The sequence below is a fragment of the Suricata suricatta genome, chromosome 13 (assembly GCF_006229205.1).
Source record: "Suricata suricatta isolate VVHF042 chromosome 13, meerkat_22Aug2017_6uvM2_HiC, whole genome shotgun sequence".
Taxonomy (NCBI): Eukaryota; Metazoa; Chordata; class Mammalia; order Carnivora; family Herpestidae; genus Suricata; species Suricata suricatta.
In genome coordinates this window covers 22,577,162-22,600,395 of record NC_043712.1, presented here as the reverse complement: position 1 = coordinate 22,600,395, position 23,234 = coordinate 22,577,162, and the positions used below count along the sequence as shown (strand labels likewise).

Here is a 23,234-nt window from a genome sequence, read left to right as displayed (position 1 = left end):
GGAGTCTGTCTCTGGTTGCGCAAAGGTGGACATAGGCTTCCTGATGACATCTCATGATGCTTATTGGCCACCTTTGAACAGAATGTGCTCCATTCCACGGGTGCTCCTTACTGTCTAAGAGTCTGCAGTTTCATAATGTTGCAATGCTTCCAGAAAATACTTGCTAGGAAAATATATAATTTACAGAAAGACAATGAAAGGGACTTGCTAGGCCTCCCAGATAGTAGAGGGATCTGGAAACCTTCCTAATGGTTTGAGATCACTTCATTCCAGATGGCCCTTGAGGCACATTCCCCCTGAATGGTTCACTACTGTCAGCTCATTATGCTTTCCCTGGAATTTCCCCCTACAGTAGCTTTCTCCCCAGAATGGGCTTTCCATGGTTCTTGCCCAGAGTTAGCTTTTTCAACTCCTTTTTTATATGCGTGGCAATAATGGTCTATTCCACATGGGATAATGTCTCCAACAGAAAGACACTCCTGGTTCTATTGACTGATCGCTAATGCATTTTCAATGATATATTTTACTGCCATTTAAATCATGAGTGCAAATTCGTAATGCATTTGAGTGAGGGATTTGTACAAACAGAACATAATCAGAGGGGAGCAAGTATCTCATTATGTGCCTTCATCACGTGGTGCTCTGGGCTTTGGAGATGCCTCAGCCAACATTTCTGTCCTCAAAGAGCACATAGTTTGGGCAGATGTGTAAAAGGTTAAATATGTAAGTGTTAAAGCGCTCAAGGACTCACAGCGTATGAAGAGAGCAGGGAAGGAGGGAGTGATAAATTGTATTTGGAGGGAGCAGAAAAGGCTTCTGTATTTGTTCCTACTCTTTGAGTTGCAAGTGACAGAAGCACAATTCAAATTAGCTTAAGCAAAATGGAGACATATCAGTGCACATAATTTAGGGAGTCAAGAGGTGGTTCTGACTTTGTGCATAGCTGGACCTGGGACCCAAAAAGTGTCATTAGGATCCTTCTTTCTCCGTCTTTCAGCTCTGCTTCTCTCTGCATGTTTGACCTTTCCCCAACATGGATGCATTTCTTCCATGTGGCTTGCGAAAATTGCCACTCAGACGTACATAATCCCAGTTTAACCTTAGTGGAAAAAGAGCTTTTCTCCACTAGTATTCATGTATCTCTCCCTAGAAGTGTTTCTTCTTGGTCCTGCTGGGGTCATTTGGCCAGCCCTTGGGCCACTCACTCTTGCAATGAGATAAGGTAGTATGATCAGCCATACCCACCAGCTCCATTTACAGTGAGGGTGGGTGGCTTCTCCATAGGACAGATGGCCACTCTGTCTTTATTGATATTGAAACTGTACTATCAAAGAGAAATATATATATATATATATATATATATATATATATATATATATATATGTATTTGCCAGATAAAGCAGTGAGGGAAAACTTACTATTTGCACTGCAGGCAATGGGAGGGATACTGGGATTTTAGGGTGGTAGACTTCCATTTCAAAGTATCATTCTGGAAGCAGTGCAGAGGGAGACTTGCTGAGAGTCGTGACTCAGGGTCAGGGAGACTAGTGAGGACGTCCCTGCAGCAATCCGGATGGAAATTGGGTGTAACAGTTAAGTGCTATAGAGTACAAAAGCTACTAATGTAGAATATCTATGTATGCAGGTGGGGAGATCAAGGAGGGAGTATTAAAGTAGTAATAAATGTTGTAGTAGGGAAGCAAAAAGATATCACATAGAAAATGATAAGCAGAATCAATAGGAGTTGGTCTTTCAAGAAAGTGAAGTATCAAGGATAACTGGAGTTTCTTACTCAAATAAGGTCATTGCTGAGTTGAAGAATACAGAAAGAACGGATGTGAAGCTAGGGGAGGAGGGATGGCCGAGATGATGCTGACAAGCACTAAGTTTGAGGGCCTGGATATGAACAGTTGGCAGCTGGGAATTTGGAGCTCAGAAGAGAGATCTAGGTGGAAATGGGCAAGTTATCAACACACAGGTTATATAGTTGATGAGACTAAAGAGAATCATGTAGTCTAAATGTCTAGAGTGAGAAGAGGACCCAAGAGTTAGTGTTTTGGCCTTGATAAAGGGAAGGAGAAGACGGGGAAGCAGCAGGCTAGCGGTTGAGGAGCACAGCTCAGACCTCAGGAGTCCAAGCAGGCGGCGAGTGCCAGGAACCCAAAGGTGCCCCCCTCCGTACTTGCCAGACCTGGACTCATAACTGATTCTATACAGAGGCTGGCTACACATCTTACCTCTTTTGTTGGGTTAGGAGTGACTTCAGGACCTAACCCCATCACCATGGAAGGCGATTCAACTAATCAAAGAATCCTGCAACAGCCATGGATGTACAGAGGGTCCTTGTGATGGGGCCAAGCCCGAGTCTTCAGCAGACGGAACACAGATGTGACCGTGCTGGGGCCGGTGCCTGGTTGCACACATTAACAACTGTTTGGTTTTGAGCTTCAACCCAATAAAGGGTTTCCTCAAGGAATATATGAATACAGCACAAATGGGAAAGTGGTACTTTTCCACTATTGCCCGTTCCCACACCAGCTTGCTCTGGTCCACATGGCTGAAAGCTAAGACACTGCCTTGCCTACCCCTCCAAGATCCTATTAGTTCTGAGTCTCATCAGTTCTGGTATTTGTCCTTTTCTTTTCCTTCAGATTGGAACAGCTCTAAGCTAGGGTGGGCTTATTAAGTTTACCCATCCCCACCACACTGCAGGGTAAGTGCACCACCCTCCTAAGACATTTAGTGATTTTTGTTTTCATCCAGAAGTTGGCAAACTATGACTGCTTAGAACCCTACAGTATTACATTGTCTGCAGAATGAAATCCAAACTTCTTGGCCTGGCATTCAAAGCCCTCGATGGTCTAGTCCTAGCCAATCTTTTGAATCATTAATCTCTATTCCAAAGAGCAAGGCTTATACTTCAGTTAGATTTCCCTCCTCATCATCCCTAGAATAATGCACTATATTTCTACCCTTGTTCACACAACTCTCTTTGCCTGGAATGTGTTGCCCATTTATATCTATCTAATTCCTCCCCATTCTTCATGAACTAACTTAAAACCTGTGTCTTTCATGATCATATCTGATCACAGTGACCACCAATAAGTCTACTGCTTGAACATATAAAAGTTCACTGCCTGTACCATCTGGTAATACTTTCTCTGTTCAAGGCATAGTTCACTAATACAATGGTGAGCAATGCTGGAGTGAGAGTTTTCTATATGAGCAAAGGCATAGAGGTGGGAAAGCCTACGTTTGCAAATGACCAGATGCGTAATTAGAACACTGGCTTAGTCCAGTCAGGTTTCTGTAACAACACACCATAGACAGGGTGCCTTATACACATTCGGAATTTGTTTCTCGTAGCTCTGGAGACTGGGAAGCCCAAGATCAAGGCACTAGCACATTCAGTGTCTGGTGGGGGCCTGCTTCCTGGTTCATAGGCAATTATTTTTTCACCGTGTCCCCACAAAAGAGCTCTCTGGGGTTTTTCGTATAAGGGTGCTAATCCCCTTCATGAGGGTTCCAGTCTCATGACCTACTCACTTCCAAAAGGTCCCTACCTCCTCATACCTTTCCTTTGGGGATTAGGTTTCAACATATGAATTTGGGGGAAGGACACAAACGTTCAGTCTATAATGAACACATAGCACTCAGCTCACACTTATGGAAGTATTGTGTCATAGCATATGGTGTCCATGACACACTATGTCTTGGTTCTGGATTTACATTTGGACAACTACATACCTTGATCGCCAGTGGAAATGAATGATACAGCGCAGTAAACCTACCCTTGGGGAATCCTAGGATGTAGAGATAGTGGCTGGTTCTGAAGGTCCTTGCTTTGTGACGTGGTGCCTCTGCGATACTGGACAAGGGTGCCCCACTCATGAGGCCCCACTTCCCCATCGACTGCCGTGTATCGTACATACTTACACACAGTCTGGAATGAAGCAGCATCGCTAACGCATCACTGATAGGAGTTCCTTGGTAAATGGTAAGTTCCTCAAATATTCTCAGGCCTCACTTTGGCAGGAAGGTTATGTCCCTGACTTGGATACCGTGTCTCCAAGATGATAAACTTGAGATGATAAGAGATGAGCTTGAGATGATAAACTAACATTTCTTAAATATGCCTTACACAGAAGAATTTGGTTATAGCACAAAGTATCGCTCTGTTGACTTGAACGGTTGGGATGCCGGCACCTCCCCAGAAATACAGCAAGTGCGGAAAATGAAGGCTTCCGCTGACACGGAGCCCAGCAGCCAGCCTTCCACGTTATTGTCCTCTCCAGGAATTGGCTGTCGTATTGTAGAATGCCACTATGCCTGTCTAGCACATTTCCCCCTGCATATGAGAGTAAAGGGAAAAAAGCCAGCGCAGTAAATGTCTCCGCAAACCTTCCCAGTGTGCACTTTGGAAACAAAACATGGAGCAAGTAAGCTATCATTAAAGGCAGGCCTTTTTATTCTTAAATTAGTCACATGTATATGATGTTTATCCTCTGCATTGGAGAAGTAGGGAGAAGAAAAGTATTACGTGTGCACTCCCGGGGGAAGGTTATGCTCCGAATACGGGAGAATTACATCCCTTTAAAGCCTCTAGACACTCCCTAGAAGTAAACATGTGGCAACAAGTAGAATAATAAATAGCATTTATTGAGCGTTTACTATGTGCCAAGCTATTGTTCTAAGTCCTTTACATGTATCATCTCATTTCATCCCCGCCCCAGCCATAAGGTTTAGGGACAAATTATGATCTCTTCTTTATGTGAGAGAAGGCTCGGACCCAGGGAGGTAAAAGAGCTTGCCAGAGGTCACACAGGTGGCAAATGGCAGAGCTGGGAGTTGGATCCAGCAGGACCAACTTCAGATTTCATATTTACCATAACCTCAGTGAGCCCCACCCACATGCAGTGCTTCCCCCAAGACCAGTATCAGCAAAGACCACCCATCTAATTTGCATTGTTCGTGGTGTCCAATGGGATGATTTGTCCTAGGAAATTGGAAATTATGTTGGATTATTTGTGTATATGATTTCCCTAAAAGAAAGCTAACCCTACAATTCCCCACTGTTTCATGCTGTCATATTTGCAGTTTATAACAACCTCTGTCTTTTCGGTTGAGACATTTTTATTCTTTGTCTCCAAATTAACACTGCATAGAACATGACTCTGCGAGTGTGTGTGTGTATGTGTGAGTGTGTAGAAACCGCCTTTTCTTCTGGATTAAATTGCTGCAGCCTGGCTCACTGAGGAGACTCTCCCACTCGCCAAGCCCACAGCAGACATGTTAGGAGAAAGCGGCTGGAGGCGGAGGGGCAGGTGACACCGTGTGTGTGTGTGTGCCCGGCATCTCTGGAAGTGTCTATACAGATGTGTGCTGCTGCTGCTGCTTCCGGCCTTAAAATTCCCAGAGCCAACACCCACCTACTCTTACAGCCTCTCTCTCTCTTTTATTTTCAAGGAAAAAAGAAAGAGGCAGACTGAAATAGAAGGCAAGCGGCAAGAGCTTGACGAGCAGATACTTCTGCTGCAGCATTCCAAGGTAAGTGGCTGATCCCATGAACCTATTCCATTATTAGACATGCAGATCACACTCCGGAGAGCTGGGCAGAGGCTGCCCTGGCGTGAAGGCTTTGCCGCTGACTGCACGAGCTTTTTTTCATTCAGTCAGGAAACCATCTCTTGGCTTTTCTTGTGAATTTCTCAAACCCAGGGCATTGTTACAGCATTCCAGTTTCTGCGAGCCTGATGAGATTATAGTGTGCATGTGGATGGGTTTGGGGGCTGGTGTGTGCATGTGAAATGCTCTAGTTATATTTAGAAATTGGCTGAGAATTTCACATGGTGGGTGAGGCAGTGTTCCGGGGCTGCGTCTCAGTGCATTAGGTCCTGTGTGTGTGTGTGTGTGTGTGTGTGTTCAGAGGTTCCCGAGGATATGTTGAGCATCATGTTCTTTTATAGATGAAACATATTAATATTTTCTTTCTTGACATGGAGAAAAGGGAGAGAAAAGCACTGTGATCTGATAAAAGAGCAACGCTGTGTGTTTCAGATGATTCCTTCGTTTTATTTCTACTTTAACAATTTTGGAAGTGTTCTCTTAGAATGAGCAGTGGGTCAAAAGATGGCATTGCAATGATTTGACTTGGTTGGGTCTCCATTTCACCGAGGAAGAGAGATACCGGCGTTATTTATTTATTTTTCTTTAAAACATAAGGCACTTCAGCATCATAATTGATTACAGCCTACGAGAAAGCTCGGTCACTGCACAAGGACTCCATGGGCTGGGGAGTGCTGTTTTCTGCAGGCTTGCAGAATATCGTGAACCATTCCAGGGGCCACCTGGGAGGTTCTGCTTGCCTTCTACTGCTCTGGGTTTTTTTTAGGAAAACCTTCTCCTGCTCACCTCAAGTTGCCGTGACATTCATGTGCAGATTTGCATTGCACGGGGGGCTGGTTGGGAAGGTTGGAGCTGACTTTCAGGGTGACGCCAGGTATAGCTAATTTTGATTCTTTAAATAAGATGGGTCCTTGTGCTTATATTTTCCATTCTTCTCTAGAAGATTAGGGTTGTGCTAAATGAATCCTGAAGATGAGAATTATCAGCGAGCTGATTTCAAATAGCAGCATGACCTAAATCTGCTTAGCATATTTATCAGTTTACTATCAACTTTAACCAGAGAGATGTGTTTAGAAGGAAGAAAAGCAGCATGATGCTGAGGATATTGCCCACTTCTCTTTGCTCATTGTGTAAATCCATTTATGGACCTTTCTTTGCAGGAGCTTACAATATATCCCTCATGCTGTTACTCTTTCCTTACAACATCCCTGAGGAAGCATTGGGGGCTGAAGTTAGCATTTTCTTTTTATAGAGAGGGGGACTTAAAAACACTTAATAGAACCGAGTGGATTTTTCAAGGTCAATCTGGATGAGGCTGGGACTCCGGCTCACAGTTCAGTTAACTCACTCTTTACAAGAGACCAAAATGTATCAGAACCTCAGTGAATTCTTGTTTAAACATGGATTTTTTTTATGTCTTTGACCAGACAGCCCCTCTCCTTTTTAAGCTCAATGTGGTTCTTTGCTTTTGCATTCCTTGAATTAAAACTCAGGCAATAAATATGTCAAATTAAGGTTTTTTTGGTCATGCTTTTTATCGGATACTTCTTATAAGATATCAAGGACTCATTCATTGCTGATGTCCAGCAAAGTATCCATCCATCCATGTATCCATCCATCCGTCCATTCATCCATCTTTCCATCCATCCATCCATCCATCCATCCATCCATCCATCCATCCATCCTTTCATCTACCCAACAACAGAAATAATAGTAAAAAGGAGTTACTATTACATGTGGAAGCAGTGAGATTCCTTCAGAGACTTGGAAACAAGGGAATCAGATATTTCTTTATGGTCATCTTGGTAAAATTCTTGAATAGTAAGTGAGGTTGGCTATCTAAGGGAACACCCAGCACTTTCACCTAGGTGATCTGAGGAGAAAGGACTGAAAGTGATGGCAATTTAATAAGTGGAGACCAATGTGTTGTAATTTTCTCCCTGGAGAAAGGCCATGTAGACAGAATGGGGGTAGATCGCTAGCCTTGAACAATGGGAAAATTAAAAAAACTCAGAGGTCTCCAAGGCGATTTAAGAGGACTCCAGCTCCGACAGGTACCAAGTGTGTCTGCCCTGGTGAGGCAGGGTCTGAGGGAAGGCCAGAAGAGTCTTCAGGCCTCACCATGGCTCAGGTGAAACTTGCCTCATGAGTCTGCCTCTCTCGCCCATCGTCCCCAAATAACTGAGAGTTATTTTGGTGGTGCCTGACTGAGAGATATGGTCACTTCAGGCACCAGAAAGGAGTATGTTCAACTTTAAATCATTTAGCTGTTGACGGAACTTGATAGTGTGAATCATCTTCCCTGGGATCATTCAGTTTTGAGCTTGACAGTCTCGCCCCTTGATGGTAGTAAATTCATTGAGGTTAGAGTTCCTCTGTGAGCCTCTTGCTAGAGACTCAGCCAGCTCTCTCCTGGCAGCATGGGAGCCTTGTCCTCCCTTTGTCCATCTTTGATAATAGCCATGATGTTTTTGAGTGCCTAATATGTGCCTGGTCCTTTACCTACATCCCCTCAATAATGGCCACCAAGTATTACTTTCCCTGGCTTACAGGGGAGGAAACAAACTTGTGGGAAAGTCATTTGCCCAAGAACATAGAGACTATAAGTGAGGGAACCCTGGTGGAACCGTAGGGTTTATCTTTCTCCAAAACCAACCCTTCTCTAAGATACTGTTTTCTTCTAGTGAAATGTTCCATTTTGAATAATTTGTCTAGAGAGATGCCAATCATTGTCTCTGCCTTACAACTATATTTTCATGAACTCCAGAAAATTTGGAGCATGTGGAGACATTGTTGCTTATTAGTAGTTCCTTGAAATAGAAAATATTAAGAAATATGTCAATAATTAATTATTTCACTAATTTATAAAATCTAAGATGATCCCTAAGAAAAATAAAATATGTGCTTGATACAAAGTTAAATGGAAAAACATTAGAATCAGATTTCATATTTATGAAGACATAATTCTCATTATCAAATAGTCTATGGACACTCTCATGCAATGACGTATGAATTATTTAGATAGATTTACTGGTCTCTTGTCAAGACAAATAAATAAAATGCAAAACAATCGTCTTGATGCTTATTTGATTAATATTCTTGGCAATTGCCATATTTAGGGCTATGAAGCGAGTAATACGACAAAATGGCATATTGTTACTTTATATATGGACAATAAATGAATTCTACAATACGATGAAAGACCAAAGTGTGGAATGTTGAAATATCCGCTACACCCGGGTGATTAAAAAGCCTCCAGTTCCTTTGAAGTCCTCGCCAAATTAAACTCAGATTTCTTTTTACAAGATCTTAGCTATATTTGGTGTCTAGTAGTTGTGATGTAAGATTTCCAAGAAGTGCTCACATATGGGACCAGTAAGCAATTTTAGTAGCTGAATTATTTTTGCTGATTATAAAAGAAAGGAATGTCTGATCATTGAAAAAGGCAAAAGTTTAAAGTAGAGGAAACTATAAAGAAAAAACATAACAACTATGTACTTGTCATCCAGATGTAACTCACACAGAGGTATATCCTTCTCTGCTTTTTCTCCAATATATTTTTGTAGATTAAGGTGTGTGACCCTTGAGGATAGGCCTCGTGAGCTTGTGAGTAGACTAAAATGGTGTGAACATTCAGATCCAAAATATATTAACCTTGACCTCTTTTTTGATTTTGGTAGATGGGCTGTTTTAAATTCTGATACAAAACTTTGTCATTTTTATGAAATCACATCTTAAATTCTTTTGCTTTGTCATACCTGCCTTTTTATATTGTCTTTGCAAAGAACATCTCCACCTCAAACTCTTACTTGTGATGTTTTTTATCCTTCCAATAGTTTTAACCCATCTAGAATTTATTTTTCTATGGGAAATAAGATAGGAATAACTTTACTTTTTATTGATGGTGAACCTCAAACATGATTTATTGATTAATTCATCCTTTTCCTCACTGACTTAAATGTCTTCTTTATCATAGACATATTTCTCCTTTATGCTCAGATCTACCATTTGCAGGTTCGTTTAATTCCATGAATCTGCCACCCCTGTGCTAAAACCATCCTCATCTAATCCCTCTAGCTTTTTAACATGTAATATGTATTAATAATATGTCAAAAGGCAAGAGTCATCATTATTCTTCCTTTGAAGAATTGTCTTGGCTTTTTATTCCATGGAAACAATTATTTATCTTTATTGTTTTTATTATGTGACTTGTGATAATGTGAGTTTAAAAATAAATCAACTATTACATTGTACTAGGCAGACTAAATTTAATATTTCCCTTTGCCTCCTGGTTGAATTACCAGAGATTTGTCTATTTTATTGGTCAGTCCAAGGTCCCAGCAAGAGTAGGCACAATATGTATTGCCACATGAGTCCCTTTGGAACTGTCACATTTATAAAGGTTTGTATGACGGAGTCAGTACTGTCAGAATCAAATTGCTAGTATCATATCTTCAATACATAAGCTGCCTTTGAATTATTTATTTATGAGCAGGGAACCCTCACTAGAGGTTTTTTTTTTCTCTCATCCAAGCTATGAAAATTGTCATTATATTTTAAAAACCACAGCCTTTTTTTTCAATAAGATTGAATGAAAAAAATCAAAGGCTGAATTGTGACCCTGCAAGGCCATTTGCTACCTAGCCTGAAGGTACCAGGAGCCTTGCTACAAAGATATTACAGTGTCTCTCGCTATTGTGAACCTTTAGCGTTAATTTTAGACTTGTCTTCATTATTAGTGTGTGTGTGAAAGGCCAATTTTAAATTTTAAAATATTGATAGGCAGGCAGGGTACTCAGTGTAAAAGAACTTTACATCTCATCCTTTTTCCTAGCACATATCCATCTCTACTGGCCCTATAAACAGATTGAGTAGAAGTTAGAACTTGGTTTCCTCTACTGGAAGTCTTGGGTTGACATCTGTGTGGACTGAATCATGTAACAAAAACTCAATACCAAACCAAAATCTTACCAGGAGTCAAAGGAGAGGAAGGGAAGTGTCCCAAGGAAGGAGAAGGAAAACAGAGAAGGGGACACAGATGATCAAGAGCACAACACAGCTGTCACTCCACATTGTGTTTAAGGCATTTCTATTCAGTTGGATTTCACCAGATTCCCAACAGCCCCCCTAACACAGCCAGTGTCAGCGTTAGCCAGATTACAAGCGAATGTGCGACCCGGAGTATAAAGTAAACTCATAAAAGTGGAAAAAGAAATCACAGGTAAATATTTTCAGTCTTAGAATGAGGAAGCTTTATCTAATTATAAGCCAGAATCATAAAGTAAAAATATGGGTAGATATGACTTCATAAAAATTACAGTTAGAGGGGCGCTTGGGCAGCTTGGTTGGTTAAGCATCTGATTTCTGCTCAGGTCATGATCTCACAGTCTGTGAGTTTGAGCCCTGCATTGGGCCCTGTGCTGACAGCTCAGAGCCTGGAGCCTGCTTTGGGTTCTGTGTCTCCCTCTCTCTCTGCCCTTCCCCTCCTCATGCTCACTCTGGCGCTCTCTCTCTCTCTTTCTCTCTCTCTCTCTCTCTCTCTCTCTCTCAAAAATAAATAAACATTAAAAAAATAGTTAGAAAAAAAATTGGAGACCGATTAGTCCAGACACATCTCCCACTGTACATCTCCCCCTCACCTCCCACTGACCACCCGGACATTCCTCAGTGCTTACCTGGATCACCTTGAAAAATTGCTTAATCTCAAGTATCTTATCTGTAGATTTAAAAAGTTTGATTAATCATTATGCACTCTAAATATTTCCAACCTCATTTGTCAATTATACCTCAGTAAAGCTGGGAGGAAAGGTTTGATTAGATGATCTTTAAGGTCTTCTTTAGCCTTAATAGTCTTAAGATTTTATATTTGCTAAAATACAGTGCACATGCATGGTTTTTTAATAATTTATCCACTCAGCAGGTATTTATCATCACCAACAGCCTTGCGCATCAGCCACTGTGGATGAATAAGGAATATAGCACCAAACAGAGGGAGGTCAGGGGTGCGTGGGGGGGAGCCCATTGTTAGAGAACCTGGAGCGGGTTATCTGAGTAAGGGGGTAGGTCAGCAGTGCCTGAAGGTTTTGTAAGTCCTATGTGAGAAAAAGAGGGTTCTTGGAGATCTTAGACAGAGTGCACCATTTGGCTCCAAATCTCAGAGCCGCGTCTTACTAAATGTGTGCCCAGGGGTTAGTTACTTAATGTTCGCATCTACCTCATGGGGTCTTTGTGAGAGTTTAATGAATTTCTATGTGAATTACTTAAAACAGCAAGAGTTCTATAGAATGATCATCATCATCACTCAGTACCATTACCTCATATATCATGTATGTTTCAACGACTCCCAGATTGACGTCTCCAGCCCTGATGGCCCCTGAACTCCAGGCTCTCATATTCAGCCATATTCCTGAAATGGCCACTTAGATGGGTGTCACTTCCATTTTAAGCCTCCGGAGCTTACTATGCCCTGAGTGGAAGTTCTGGTTTTGTGCTCCTCTTGGACTTGTTCTTTCTCTAATCTTTCCAATCTCCAGGTGATGATACCACCATCCACCCTTTTGCTCAAACCAGACATCTGTGTTACCTTAATATCACCCTTTCCCTCAACCCCCGTGTCCAGTCTGTTGACAAGTCATGTTGACTCTACCTCTAAGATACACCTCATGCCTTCCATTTCTCCTGCTGCTCCTCTATTTCAAGCTAACTTGCTTTATTATTTGATGACGTAATAGAATCCAATCCCTTATACTTTGTAATCCTGTCCCTCCAAATCTCTTTTCTTCCTTTGGTACTTAGGACAGATGCCAAACTCCTTAGCAGGTCTGCAGTACTTTACCTAATCTGGCCCCAGCCTTCTTCTCCATCTTCAACTTGTTCTACCCTCCCTTCTCCACCCCCCAGTCCCTGTGGTCCAGCCACTTGGGCAGTCTTTCTGGTCCACAAACATACTAAACTCTGTCCGCTATCTGGGCTGTTACACTTGTCAGTCTCCCCACTTGAGGTGCTCCGCTTGGATCTCAGATCTCAGCTCAAATGTTCAAGTGCTCACAAAGACTTCTTCCACCCAAAGTGTCCTCCATCGGTCCCTGTTTGTCACATTGTCCTGCCTCCTTCCTTCAGTGCTTGTATCACAGCCTGAAATTATCTTGCACCCTTGGGACAAAGGCTCAGTGAGGTTGGGGACCTGCCTGTCTTCCGGAGCATTGTCGTCAGGAGCTGGCAGAGTGGCCTGGCATGCAGGGAATGGATGAGGACGGCTGCTCCTGGATGGGGACGCAGGAAGAGAGACAGCCTTGTCGGGGGTTGAGGAGCTCCTTTTCGGATCCATGTTTGGCTAGCCAGCGGGAAAGCTGATGCATTCTCCAGGCACCTGGAGAGTCACAGGTTCTCATGCAGGGCTACCCAAACCAAGGTCCTCGCACCAGCAGCATCAATGACAGCAACACATGGGAGCCTGTTAAAATGCAAATTCCCAGACCCTATCTTGAACTTTGAGAATCAGCATTTCTGGGGGTGGGGATCAGTGCAAGCTCTCCTGGTGAGCCTTATGCATACTGTAGTTTTTAAAATTTTTTTTAATGTTTATTTATTTCTGATAGAGAGAGACAGAGACAGACAGAGCATGAGCAGGGGAGGGTCAGAGAGAGAGGGAAACACAGAATCCGAAGCAGGCTCCAGGCTCTGAGCTAGCTGTCAGCACAGAGCCTGACGTGAGGCTCGAACTTGTGAACTATGAGATCATGACCTGAGCCAAAGTTGGATGCCACACCGGCTGAGCCACCCAGGCACCCCTCGCATACTGCAGTTTGAGAGGCTCTGCTCCGCTTTTGTTTTCAGAAGCTAGACATACCGGTGGAGGAAGAGCCGGATGAACTTCAGGGTCTCTCTTTATCCTTCCCTGCAAGGGGCCCCTGTCAAGACTCTGTTTGCCCAGCGCCAGCTCTCTGCCTGCTCTTTCCTTGTCTTGACTTTTCATCGTTGCATCCACTTGACGAGTGTGAAGTTTTGACAGTTCTTAGCACCTGTAAGCTTGATGCCTTTGTTTGCTATATGCTCTTTGGACATAAAAAAGAAAAGTTTTTTTTAGTTTTCACTTCTGCTGTACTCGGTCACTTAATTCTGAAACACTCAGGCAGCCAGTAAGGGCCAGACCACTCCAGGGAAACTGGTACTTTCGATGGGCGCCTGTGATCAGAATGTACAAGTACATTATGTCCTAAGGCTGTAACGCAGCCGGCCCTCAGAGACAATGGGAGGGGATCTGGGGTAGGTTAAGGGAACTTTGGTGGTAAAATGTATTTGAATTGGTGGTTTCGCAGCATTACCACTTTGGGTTCAAGTGAAAAAAAACATCAACTCCGTTTTTTTGTTTGTTTGTTTCTGTAATGTCAAATCACTCTTGTGAAACAGACTTCTCTGAGGCCAGTGTCTCAGAGACTGAGAGAAAGACAGTCTCTCTTCTTGGCTCCAGCTGTTGGGGATGTTTTGATGACCTCGCTGGCTTATCCAAAGAAGAGACAGATCTGAGGGCACATGTGCTTTTGGTGTTCATGGTCACCTGGGTGCCTTTTTTGAGAGATGCTGACAGATGGCTAAGGCTAAATCAGCCAGAAAGGAGGAGTTAGACACTTTCTTGGTGGCAGGAGGCACAGTGTGAAGAAGAGCAGAGAGAACATTCCCAGGAGCAGCCAGTGTCACATTCCAGGAAGCCCTGGCTGTGTCACATCCCTACTAGGGCAGACAGAGCTGGGTCTGGCCATGGCTTGCCTTTCCAGAAGGGCCCACACTCCAAGACCAAGGCTGCCAGTAGATCTGTCTTCCAAAATCCTACTAGGGTTTTTACCCTCTATAAGTTGAACGAGGTGAGTGTCAAACATTTCAGCTGAGGGAGCCCCGCAGAAGTGTGGTAGCCCCCTCCCAAGGAATCAGAGTGACAGAAAATCGACTTTCCAACTTTACCCATTAGTTCCCTGCAACAATGCTGGGGCAGCAACGAGATGCAAAGGGGAATGAAGAAAAGTCCCAGTCTTTGAGGAGCTGGGAGTCCATGGGGAAAAGATATAAGACAGGATCTGAGAACAGTATGAACGTACACTAGAATATGTTATCTCTAGAGGAGGCAGAGAAGAGAGTCTTGGATCCTACCAGCGGGAGTGAAGGGAGACTCCTCAGGTAGCATTTTACCTGCTCTTTCTCAGACGGGGAGGCGAGGCCAAGGGAACAGGGTGAACAGCAATAATAAACATTTCTCTCGTCCTAAGTGTGGGCCCAGCGCTTTTAGCGTATGAACTCATTTAATCCTCCTGACCAGCCTGAGTTGGCCTCTGTCATCACATCCATCTTACAGCAGAGGTTCGGTGAGGCTGAGGAGACTATCTAAGGTCACACAGCTAGGAAGTGGCAGACAGGCTCCAGAATTCAGACTGCTAACCACGGTTCAGCCCAGCGTCCCACCATATGTGCACATGATATCTGGCGAATTTTGAGTGAAGAACAGTGCTTTTGAGGGTTTTTTTTTTCCCTGTAATCCACTTAGGAAGAGAAACCAACTTAACCCACTCAACCCCACTTTCCAGCGGAAGTGGAAGCATCTCTGTGATAATGCTTTGGAGAACGCAGCAGTTGCTAGGACCGCTGTGACGAACACCACAGGCGGGGTGGCATGAACCACAGAAATTATGTTCTCACAATCCTGGAGGCTATAATCCAACCAAGATCAACGCTTCAGTAGGGTTCTTCTCATGCTCTCTGCCTGGCTTGTAGATGCCTGTCTTCCTCGGGTGTCCTTACATGGTCTTCCTTCAGTGCATGTTTGTGACCTAATCTCTTCTGAGAAGGACCAGCAGTCATATTGGATTAGAGCCCATCCCAATGATCTCATTTAACCATAAAGACCCTATTTCCCAACAGTCAGGTTATGAGGTAGTAGGGGTTAGGAGTTCAACATATGAATTGGTGGGGGAAGGGGGCCATAATTCAGCCCAAAAGAAAGAGCAACCAATGTCAACAAATGATACTGTGAGGGTTTTTTTTTTTAATTTTTTAAATGCTTTTTATTTATTTTTGAGAGACAGAGAGAGATAGTGCGAGCAGGGGAGGGGCAGAGAGAGAGGGAGACACAGAATCTGAAGCAGGCTCCAGGCTCTGAACTAGCTGTCAGCACAGAGCTTGACACGGGGCTCGAACCCACAAACTGTGAGATCATGACCTGAGCTGAAGCCGGACGCTTAACCGACTGAGCAACCCAGGCGCCCCCTGTGAGGTTTTTTTTTAATGGTTATTTATTTTGAGAGAGAGAGAGAGCATGAGGGAGTATGCAAGTGGGTGGGGGAGAGAGAGGGAGAGAGAGAAAGAAAGAGAGAATCTTAAGCAGGCTCCATGCTGTCAGAGCAGAGCCCAACACAGGGCTCATTCTCACGATCATGATCTGAGCTGAAGTCAAGATACTGTGCCACCCAGCACCCTGGTACTGTGAACTTTCACATATGATTTTATATTATTAAACAATGTCCTATAAATCTTTTTTTTTATTTTTTTATGGTTTTTATTTATTTTTGAGAGACAGAGACAGTGAGAGCAGGGGAGGGTCAGAGAGAGAGGGGGACACAGAATCCGAAGCAGGCTCCAGGCTCTGAGCTAGCCATCAGCACAGAGCCTGACGCGGGGCTCGAACCCACGAACCGTGAGATCTGACCTGAGCCGAAGCCAGCGCTTAACTGACTGAGCCACCCAGGCGCCCCGTCCTATAAATCTTTAAAGTGCCTTTTTTTTACACCATTCTTGGTGGTAGTTGCCAATAAATTTACAGACACCATATTACCAATGATGTATAGCTGTTTAAGTACATTGGGATGAGGGTGGGTCCTACCTACAATCACTTTAACATACAGTCAGGAATCACTTACATATGAACAGACCCAGGCCTTTAATGAATGGAAAGCAATAGGTCAAGTGCTATAAATATGCTTCTTTATGCACTGTAAGAGTAATCCCATAAGCCTCCATCAACAATGATTTATAAATAAAAAGCAAGAATAATTCAGTGAAAACCATGGCTACTTGGACACCGTACTGATGTGTCACTAAAAAAAAGTCCATTCAGAAGTGTTGGAATTCTAAACATTGAAACTTGCTTCTGTACATCCAGCAGGGTTTTCACAGCCCCACGTGACTGCTGGATTTCTCAGTAGAGTCATGAACCAGGACCGTTAACAAATTCTAACTTATTATTACTAAATGTTGGCAATTTTTAGTACTCATAAGTAGCTTTTATTTCTTAATCTCAAGAAAAATGAGAGCCTCCGGAATTGTCTTTTACTTATAAGAGCTGTTGAAAGGAAACTGAAGTATGAATTCTGTGTCCACAATATTAGAGATATTCCTCTCTCTCATTTCTGCAAATCCTATTTAATTGGCTCCAAGCTATGCATAGCCTGGCTCTTAATCATCAAAAGGGTTCCCTTTCTTTGACCTTGCTCAGCCTGCCTGACGAGGTCAGACCAGATTCTGATGGAAGTGATGCCTAAAGCCGGGGAACCCAGTGTTTATTCTATGCATAATCTAGGTTGAGTGTCTTTAAAGGCATTATAGGACCGTGGAAAAACTGGTCACACGCCCTGCTTCTGGTAGACTTGGGGTGCACGCTTTCAGTCATCCATTCCCAGGACTGCTGACCTGCCCAGGGGATGCTTAGCTATAATGCCCAGGGTCCAGCCTCTGCAAACAGCCAATTGCCACCAACTGCCATCTAGGGACCACATAATGGAAACTCAAGTCAAAAAAAATCTTCTCCCACACCTTCCTTGCTTTGCTCTTCATTTTAGGGAGTTTCAGCATGCCCTTCTTTTGAACTGTTTTCATTTTCCTTCTTAAAGCAGTAATCACGTCCTCCTGACCATTGACCTGAGACTCAAAAATTTTTTCTTTCACTCCACAATATATTAGTACATGGGCACAAGTGGGGTGCATTATTTTAATACCATTTGGAGACCACTGCTGAGTATGGTTGGGGATCATTAAAGAGCTTATTTCGTTTTTAAGTGCTTATTTATTTTGAGAGAGAGAGAGAGAGAAGGCAGGGGAGGGGCAGAGAGAGAGGGAGAGAGAGAGAGAATCTCAAGCAGGCTCCAAGCTGTCGGTGCAAAGTGGCATCATGACCTGAGTGGAACTCAAGAGTCGGCTGCTCAACCAACTGAGCCACCCAAAAGCCCCCATTAAAGAGCTTCTATGAAGAGGCATGACATAGATTAATCTTTTTGAAAAAGCACTTTAAGATGGACTCAATATTGGGTGATCTTAAGAAATTATATAATGGAATTGTAGTTGTACAGAAAAATGTCCTTATGTTTTAGAGATTAGTACTGAAATACTTATGGGTGAAATGTCATGATATTTGTTATTTCCTTTAAAATGCTTTGGTGAAAAATATGGGAAAATATAACAAACTGCCTATAATTGTAAAGCTAGATGAGTTACATTGGCATTCATTATTCAGTTTCCTCTGTTTTTCTGTACATTTTCGAAAACTTTTTATAGTAGAAAATGTAGAAATAAATCCCGCTGGTGGCTCTCTAGGGGTTGGGCCCCAGGGGAGGGAAGTGGGGAGTCAAATTAGCCAGGCGGGGAAGGCAGCAATTTAGGCGAACACAGATGAGGGGCGGAGCTAAAACCGAGGCACCGCCCACACAGAGAAAGCTGTGGACTGAAAGGTATCATCCAGTCTGTTCTCTTCCCTCATTCCCACAGTCCAAAGTGCTTCGGGAAAAATGGCTGCTGCAGGGTATCCCGGCTGGAACTGCCGAAGAGGAGGAAGCGAGGAGGCGGCAGTCTGAGGAAGATGAGTTCAGAGTCAAACAACTGGAAGATAACATTCAGAGGTAGGTGGTTCCCAGCTCAGGGCACCCTCCCGCCCGGCCGCCACTTCCTGTTTCTACAGTGCAGTAACCACTACCCTCCTCTAGAGGGCCTTTCTCAGTGCCGCCCCCTTTCCCAGAGCTTCGGAATTCTCTTCCTAAGCTGAGTACATTGGTATCCCTTAAACTTTTCCAGATAACCTCAAGTTATTACTCTGGGTACTAATTATTGCATTGGGCTGTCATTCGTACAGTGATGTTGTCCTGGACCAGGGAGGTGTTGGGAGCACCTTGCCCCTTCATTAAATGCTCCCCTTTGGAGTTCTTCCATCAGCTTTTGTCTTTTTCCTCCTGTGAATCAGCCTGTTAGCTGTTATTGCTGCTGGAGTGGGTCTGTTTTCGAATTTGTTACATTTGGTCAATCTGAAGTGGGGAAACTATAGCCGGGGGTCTTGGAAGGAATGGAAAGGACAGAGTGTAGAAGAGCTGAATGAGGGCGCCCCTATGCTCTAAAAATTCACTTTGTGTTGTCTGCTTGCTCTGCTCAGAGGCTGAGTTGGGTTCCTTTATGTTTCTCAACCGCGTTGCGGACATTTCTGTCAGGGAGGGAAGTCACCCTCCTGTGGCCAGTGGTTGGCCAAGCTCATACAGGAGGAAGAACCTAGACTTGTACTTGAAAACTGTAGTCACACCAGGTCCCAGAACCAGAGATATGAGATGGGGGTGATCAGAGATGCCTTAGAACTGAATCTCCCCCTCCATCCCACCCCACCAAGCCCCGCTTCAAATATCAACTCCAAGAGCCTCATCTCTTTCTCCTGAGGGTGCATGCTCTTTTAGAACACAAAGGGAAAGAACTTCCTGGCTACCAGCCTTTACACAGAAGAGTGAATGAGGTCTGTGAGAGCACCTGGGGACTCCAGTAATGCCGCCGGGGAAAACAGACTGGCCCTAAGCCCCAAAGCCCTAGGCCCCTCCTTTGCTTGGGCACTCGTGTCCCTTAAAGAGCTCTGAGAGCAACCTAACTAAATTTTGCTTGTGGGGAAACTAGCTAAGGAAAAGCTTGTATGCGATGCGTATGTGTGCATATACACAGAGACACATATGTGTGTGTGAATATGTGTATATACACACCCACTTTTTTTTAGAATTCCTAGTGTAAAGATGAAACTATTACCAGCCATTTTAGATAGATAGATAGATAGATAGATAGATAGATAGATAGATAGATAGATAGATGAATGATAGATCAATCGATATCATTAGAAGAAAATTTTGGTCCTGGAAATATGCCATCAAGTTTGTGAGGACAAGTACTCCCAGAATGTACAAAAGGCCTTCCTGTAGGAAGCCCGGAGGGTAGACGGGGGCGGGAGCAGGATGGGGTCATTCAGTATCCTGAGCCTCTAGGGTTTCTCTCCTCAAGTGGCTCCACTGGCTGCATATCAGACAAGATGAGGAAGCCAAGAACTATTGAAACTCTTGACAATAGAATAGACTGGGGAGGGAAAGACCACTTGGCGGAGTGGGGTTACAGGGAGTCTCAAAGTGGCAAGTCTGTGGCGCTGTCAGCCGTGGTGACAGTGGATACAATGCAGGTGCATCTCTTGGTCTTCCCTCAGGTTAGAAGTCCCATCACTTGCCTGCCTCTTTCTACCGGTTTTATATCACCACAGCGGACACGTCTGTGCAAAGCAGACCCTCCACAGCTATTTGGCGAATAAGGATTTGGGACGGGCCACCCCACATATTGGGCAGAGGAAGCCTGGGAGGTGACTCTCCAGTCTCACTTGGCAAAATCCTACGAGCCAAGTGGCTTGAGCACAGTCTGTTCACTACTTTGGATGCGAAGGGAGACAGCATACACACTGATGGGCGGCAGATTTTATTTAAAATCATTTTTTTCAAAACCTGTGTATCTTTTCTCACTGAGTCTGATAGATTCATTTCAACTAGTAGGTGTTACAGATGGAAGGCAAAAAAGATTTGGAAAATAAGATAAAATTAGTTATATGACCTTTTCGATTTTTCTTAAAGGGCATTAGAAAATGTGGTCTTCCCACCAACTTGGCCGTTCCACTTTGGCTTGCATACACATTAGATCACTGTTTTGGCCTCACAAGTGGTAACTCTTACCTGTGGGATGAGCCCACATGGAGCGAGAATCTTAAATCAAGACTGCGTTTTGGCTCAATTTGACCATCGGAGTGAAGTATTAGACTTAGGGGCTAGTATATTGTTTATGTGGGCATCACCATAATCGGAAAAATAAGGAAAGTCCCTTGTTATCTTTTGAGTCAATAGAATAAAGAGCTCACTCAATGTTTGCAGGCCCTCTCTTGGAGCCCTTGAAGAGATAGATACCCAAGCCAGAAGGAAAGAAATCATAGAATCCTAAAAGGATGGGGTTGGGAGTACCCCTTGATTTGGGGGGCATTTTCTTCTACCACAGTCATGGCTCTGCTGGGCATTGGCCATTTGCCGGGGGGTGAGCTGCGTTCCTTGGAGCTGCTTTTCTGTAGGAGCAGGGCAGCCGATGGGTATCGGTTCCTCTGGAGAAGGGAATGACTTCCTGCCCTGGAAGTCAGTCTCTGTTTCCCCTCATCTTACTTGCAACTTCTCTACAGCAATGCTTAGTGTCTTTAAGTTCTAGTCTCAGAGCGCCTGGGTTGCTCAGTCAGTTAAGTGTCCGGCTTCGGCTCAGGTCATGATCTCACAGTTTGTGGGTTCGAGCCCCATGTCGGGCTCTGTGCTGACAGCTAGCTCAGAGCCAGGAGCCTGCTTCAGATTCTGTGTCTCCCTCTCTCTCTGACCCTCCCCTGCTCTCACTGTCTCTCTCTGTCTCTCAAAAATAAAAATAAATAAAAATAAATACATAAAAGTCATAAAAAAAAAAAAGTGCTAGTCCAAGGGAAGAAAGGAGCTGTTCTGCCTCTTTCCTTAAAGGACACTCAGCCCCCTAAGCCACTTTCCTTGGTCAGGCATGACTTAGTTCTCTCTCACAGTCCTAGCTGTTTGAACAGTCCTAAAGACTCATTGTAAGCACAGGCATCCTGCAGTTCTTACACTCTAAGCGGATGGGCTGTCCGGGCTCTGCTTATTTTGGCTGAGCTCAGCCAAGTGACTCCAGGACATAGGTTGGACGAGTCTCTGCTTTTCCCCTGCACTAATGAGCTAACCATGTCTGCTTCCTTTTATGGCAATGACAGAGGAGCAAGTGGACTGAGCAGAAACAGAACTGCCCATAAGCCATTAGCCAAAGCGAGTCCTGACCACCCCAAAACCAAGGGGAGGAGATACTCAACCTTCAGTGGGAGGAATTTCAGAGTTGTGTGGCAAAGGGCGCAGATACAGGGGAGGATGAAACCGGGGGGCTGATAGTTCACTCTTTCCAGCAGTGGGATCATTCAGCTGAAAACTGCAAGCATTAGAAAAAGTCCAGAAAAGTGAACCTACGAGGAAGAAGTTGAGCTAAAACAACTTGAGCATTCAGAGGGGCAGGGAGAAGAGAATGAGAGAAAATAGGAGTGGCTTCAAGATCAAATTTAGAAACTGACCTATTTATATGATAGGAATCCTGGAAATTAGCTACAGATCAAATGTGGCAGAACCACTAAATAGAGGAATTCTAAAGGAAACTTGCTTTGTTTGAAACGGAATACCAATCTTAAGATCTTTAGATTTGGGTCCACTAATCTAAGTCACTCCCAAACAGTAAGTTAGATCCTCCTAAAGAGATATGTGAACTGTCTTCAAATGACGAAGTATATTAGTACAGTTGTGCCCTGAAGGCAGTCTAGTCCCTGCTGGTGAACCAGGAGTAGTTAGAAGAACCTGAAGGAACAGTAGAGAATAGTAATCAAAGAGCAGGGAGGAGGCCTACAAGGAAAGATGAATGGAAATCTGTGTCATTTACTTTGGAAAAAGGAAAGGTAATAGCAACCTAATTCATAACTTTAGTGTAAATTGGATTTAGGCCATTTCTTATTTCTGCATGTATGGGCCATTCTGAATTTGATAAAGACTTCAAATAAAGCATGAGAATTTGCACTTAAACCTGTCTCTTTTCTTAGAGACCTTCAGGAAGAACATCACCATCTTTCCATTTGAGTCTAAAATTCTTTGTAGAGGGGCGCCTGGGTGGCTCAGTTGGTTAAGCGTCCGGCGTTGGCTCAGGTCATGATCTCACGGTTTGTGGGTTTGAGCCCTGTGTCAGGCTCTGTGCTGACAGCTAGCTCAGAGCCTGGAGCCTGCTTCAGATTCTGTATTTCCCCCTCTCTCTGACCCTCCCCTGCTCTCACTGTCTCTCTCTGTCTCTCAAAAATAAATAAAAAACATAAAAAAAATTTTTAAAAATAAAATAAAATTCTTTGTAGAATCAGTAATCATGTAACAGGTTCCAGGTTTACAGACACGTTTTCTTTTTATTTTACCAAAATGTTATCTGTAAATTGGTGGTTGTTTGGAGCTAAAAATGTCTCTCTTCTAAGACTGTAATATGAGGTGCTTAGATTTTGAGGGTAGCTCATAAGAAGGGAGGGGGGCAAGGAGGAAGGAACAAAGGAATGAATGAATGAACGAATAAATGGATGAAGGAACTAGACTCTTAAATCCTGGGCATTAGAATCTCCTGGGAAGCTTTTTTTTAAAAAATACAGATTCCCAGGCCTTATTCGAGGAAATTTGGATTCAGTGATCCAAGTGAGGAGCCCTGTTATTTTAAAGAGTGTTCCAGATAATCGTGGAAATCATAGTCAG

The 23,234-nt window shown here is 43.7% G+C and overlaps 1 protein-coding gene across 3 annotated transcripts in view; it reads left to right on the top strand.

Annotated features, from left to right (window-relative positions):
• Positions 1 to 23,234, top strand: part of PALM2-AKAP2 (PALM2-AKAP2 fusion) — a 322,809-nt gene that overhangs the window by 62,191 nt on the left and 237,384 nt on the right. For all 3 annotated transcript variants that reach the window (XM_029919383.1, XM_029919385.1, XM_029919384.1), the window contains exons 3-4: positions 5,467 to 5,547; positions 18,370 to 18,500. In XM_029919383.1, coding sequence (XP_029775243.1) covers positions 5,467 to 5,547; positions 18,370 to 18,500 — 212 coding nt within the window. The remainder of the gene's footprint in view (positions 1 to 5,466; positions 5,548 to 18,369; positions 18,501 to 23,234) is intronic.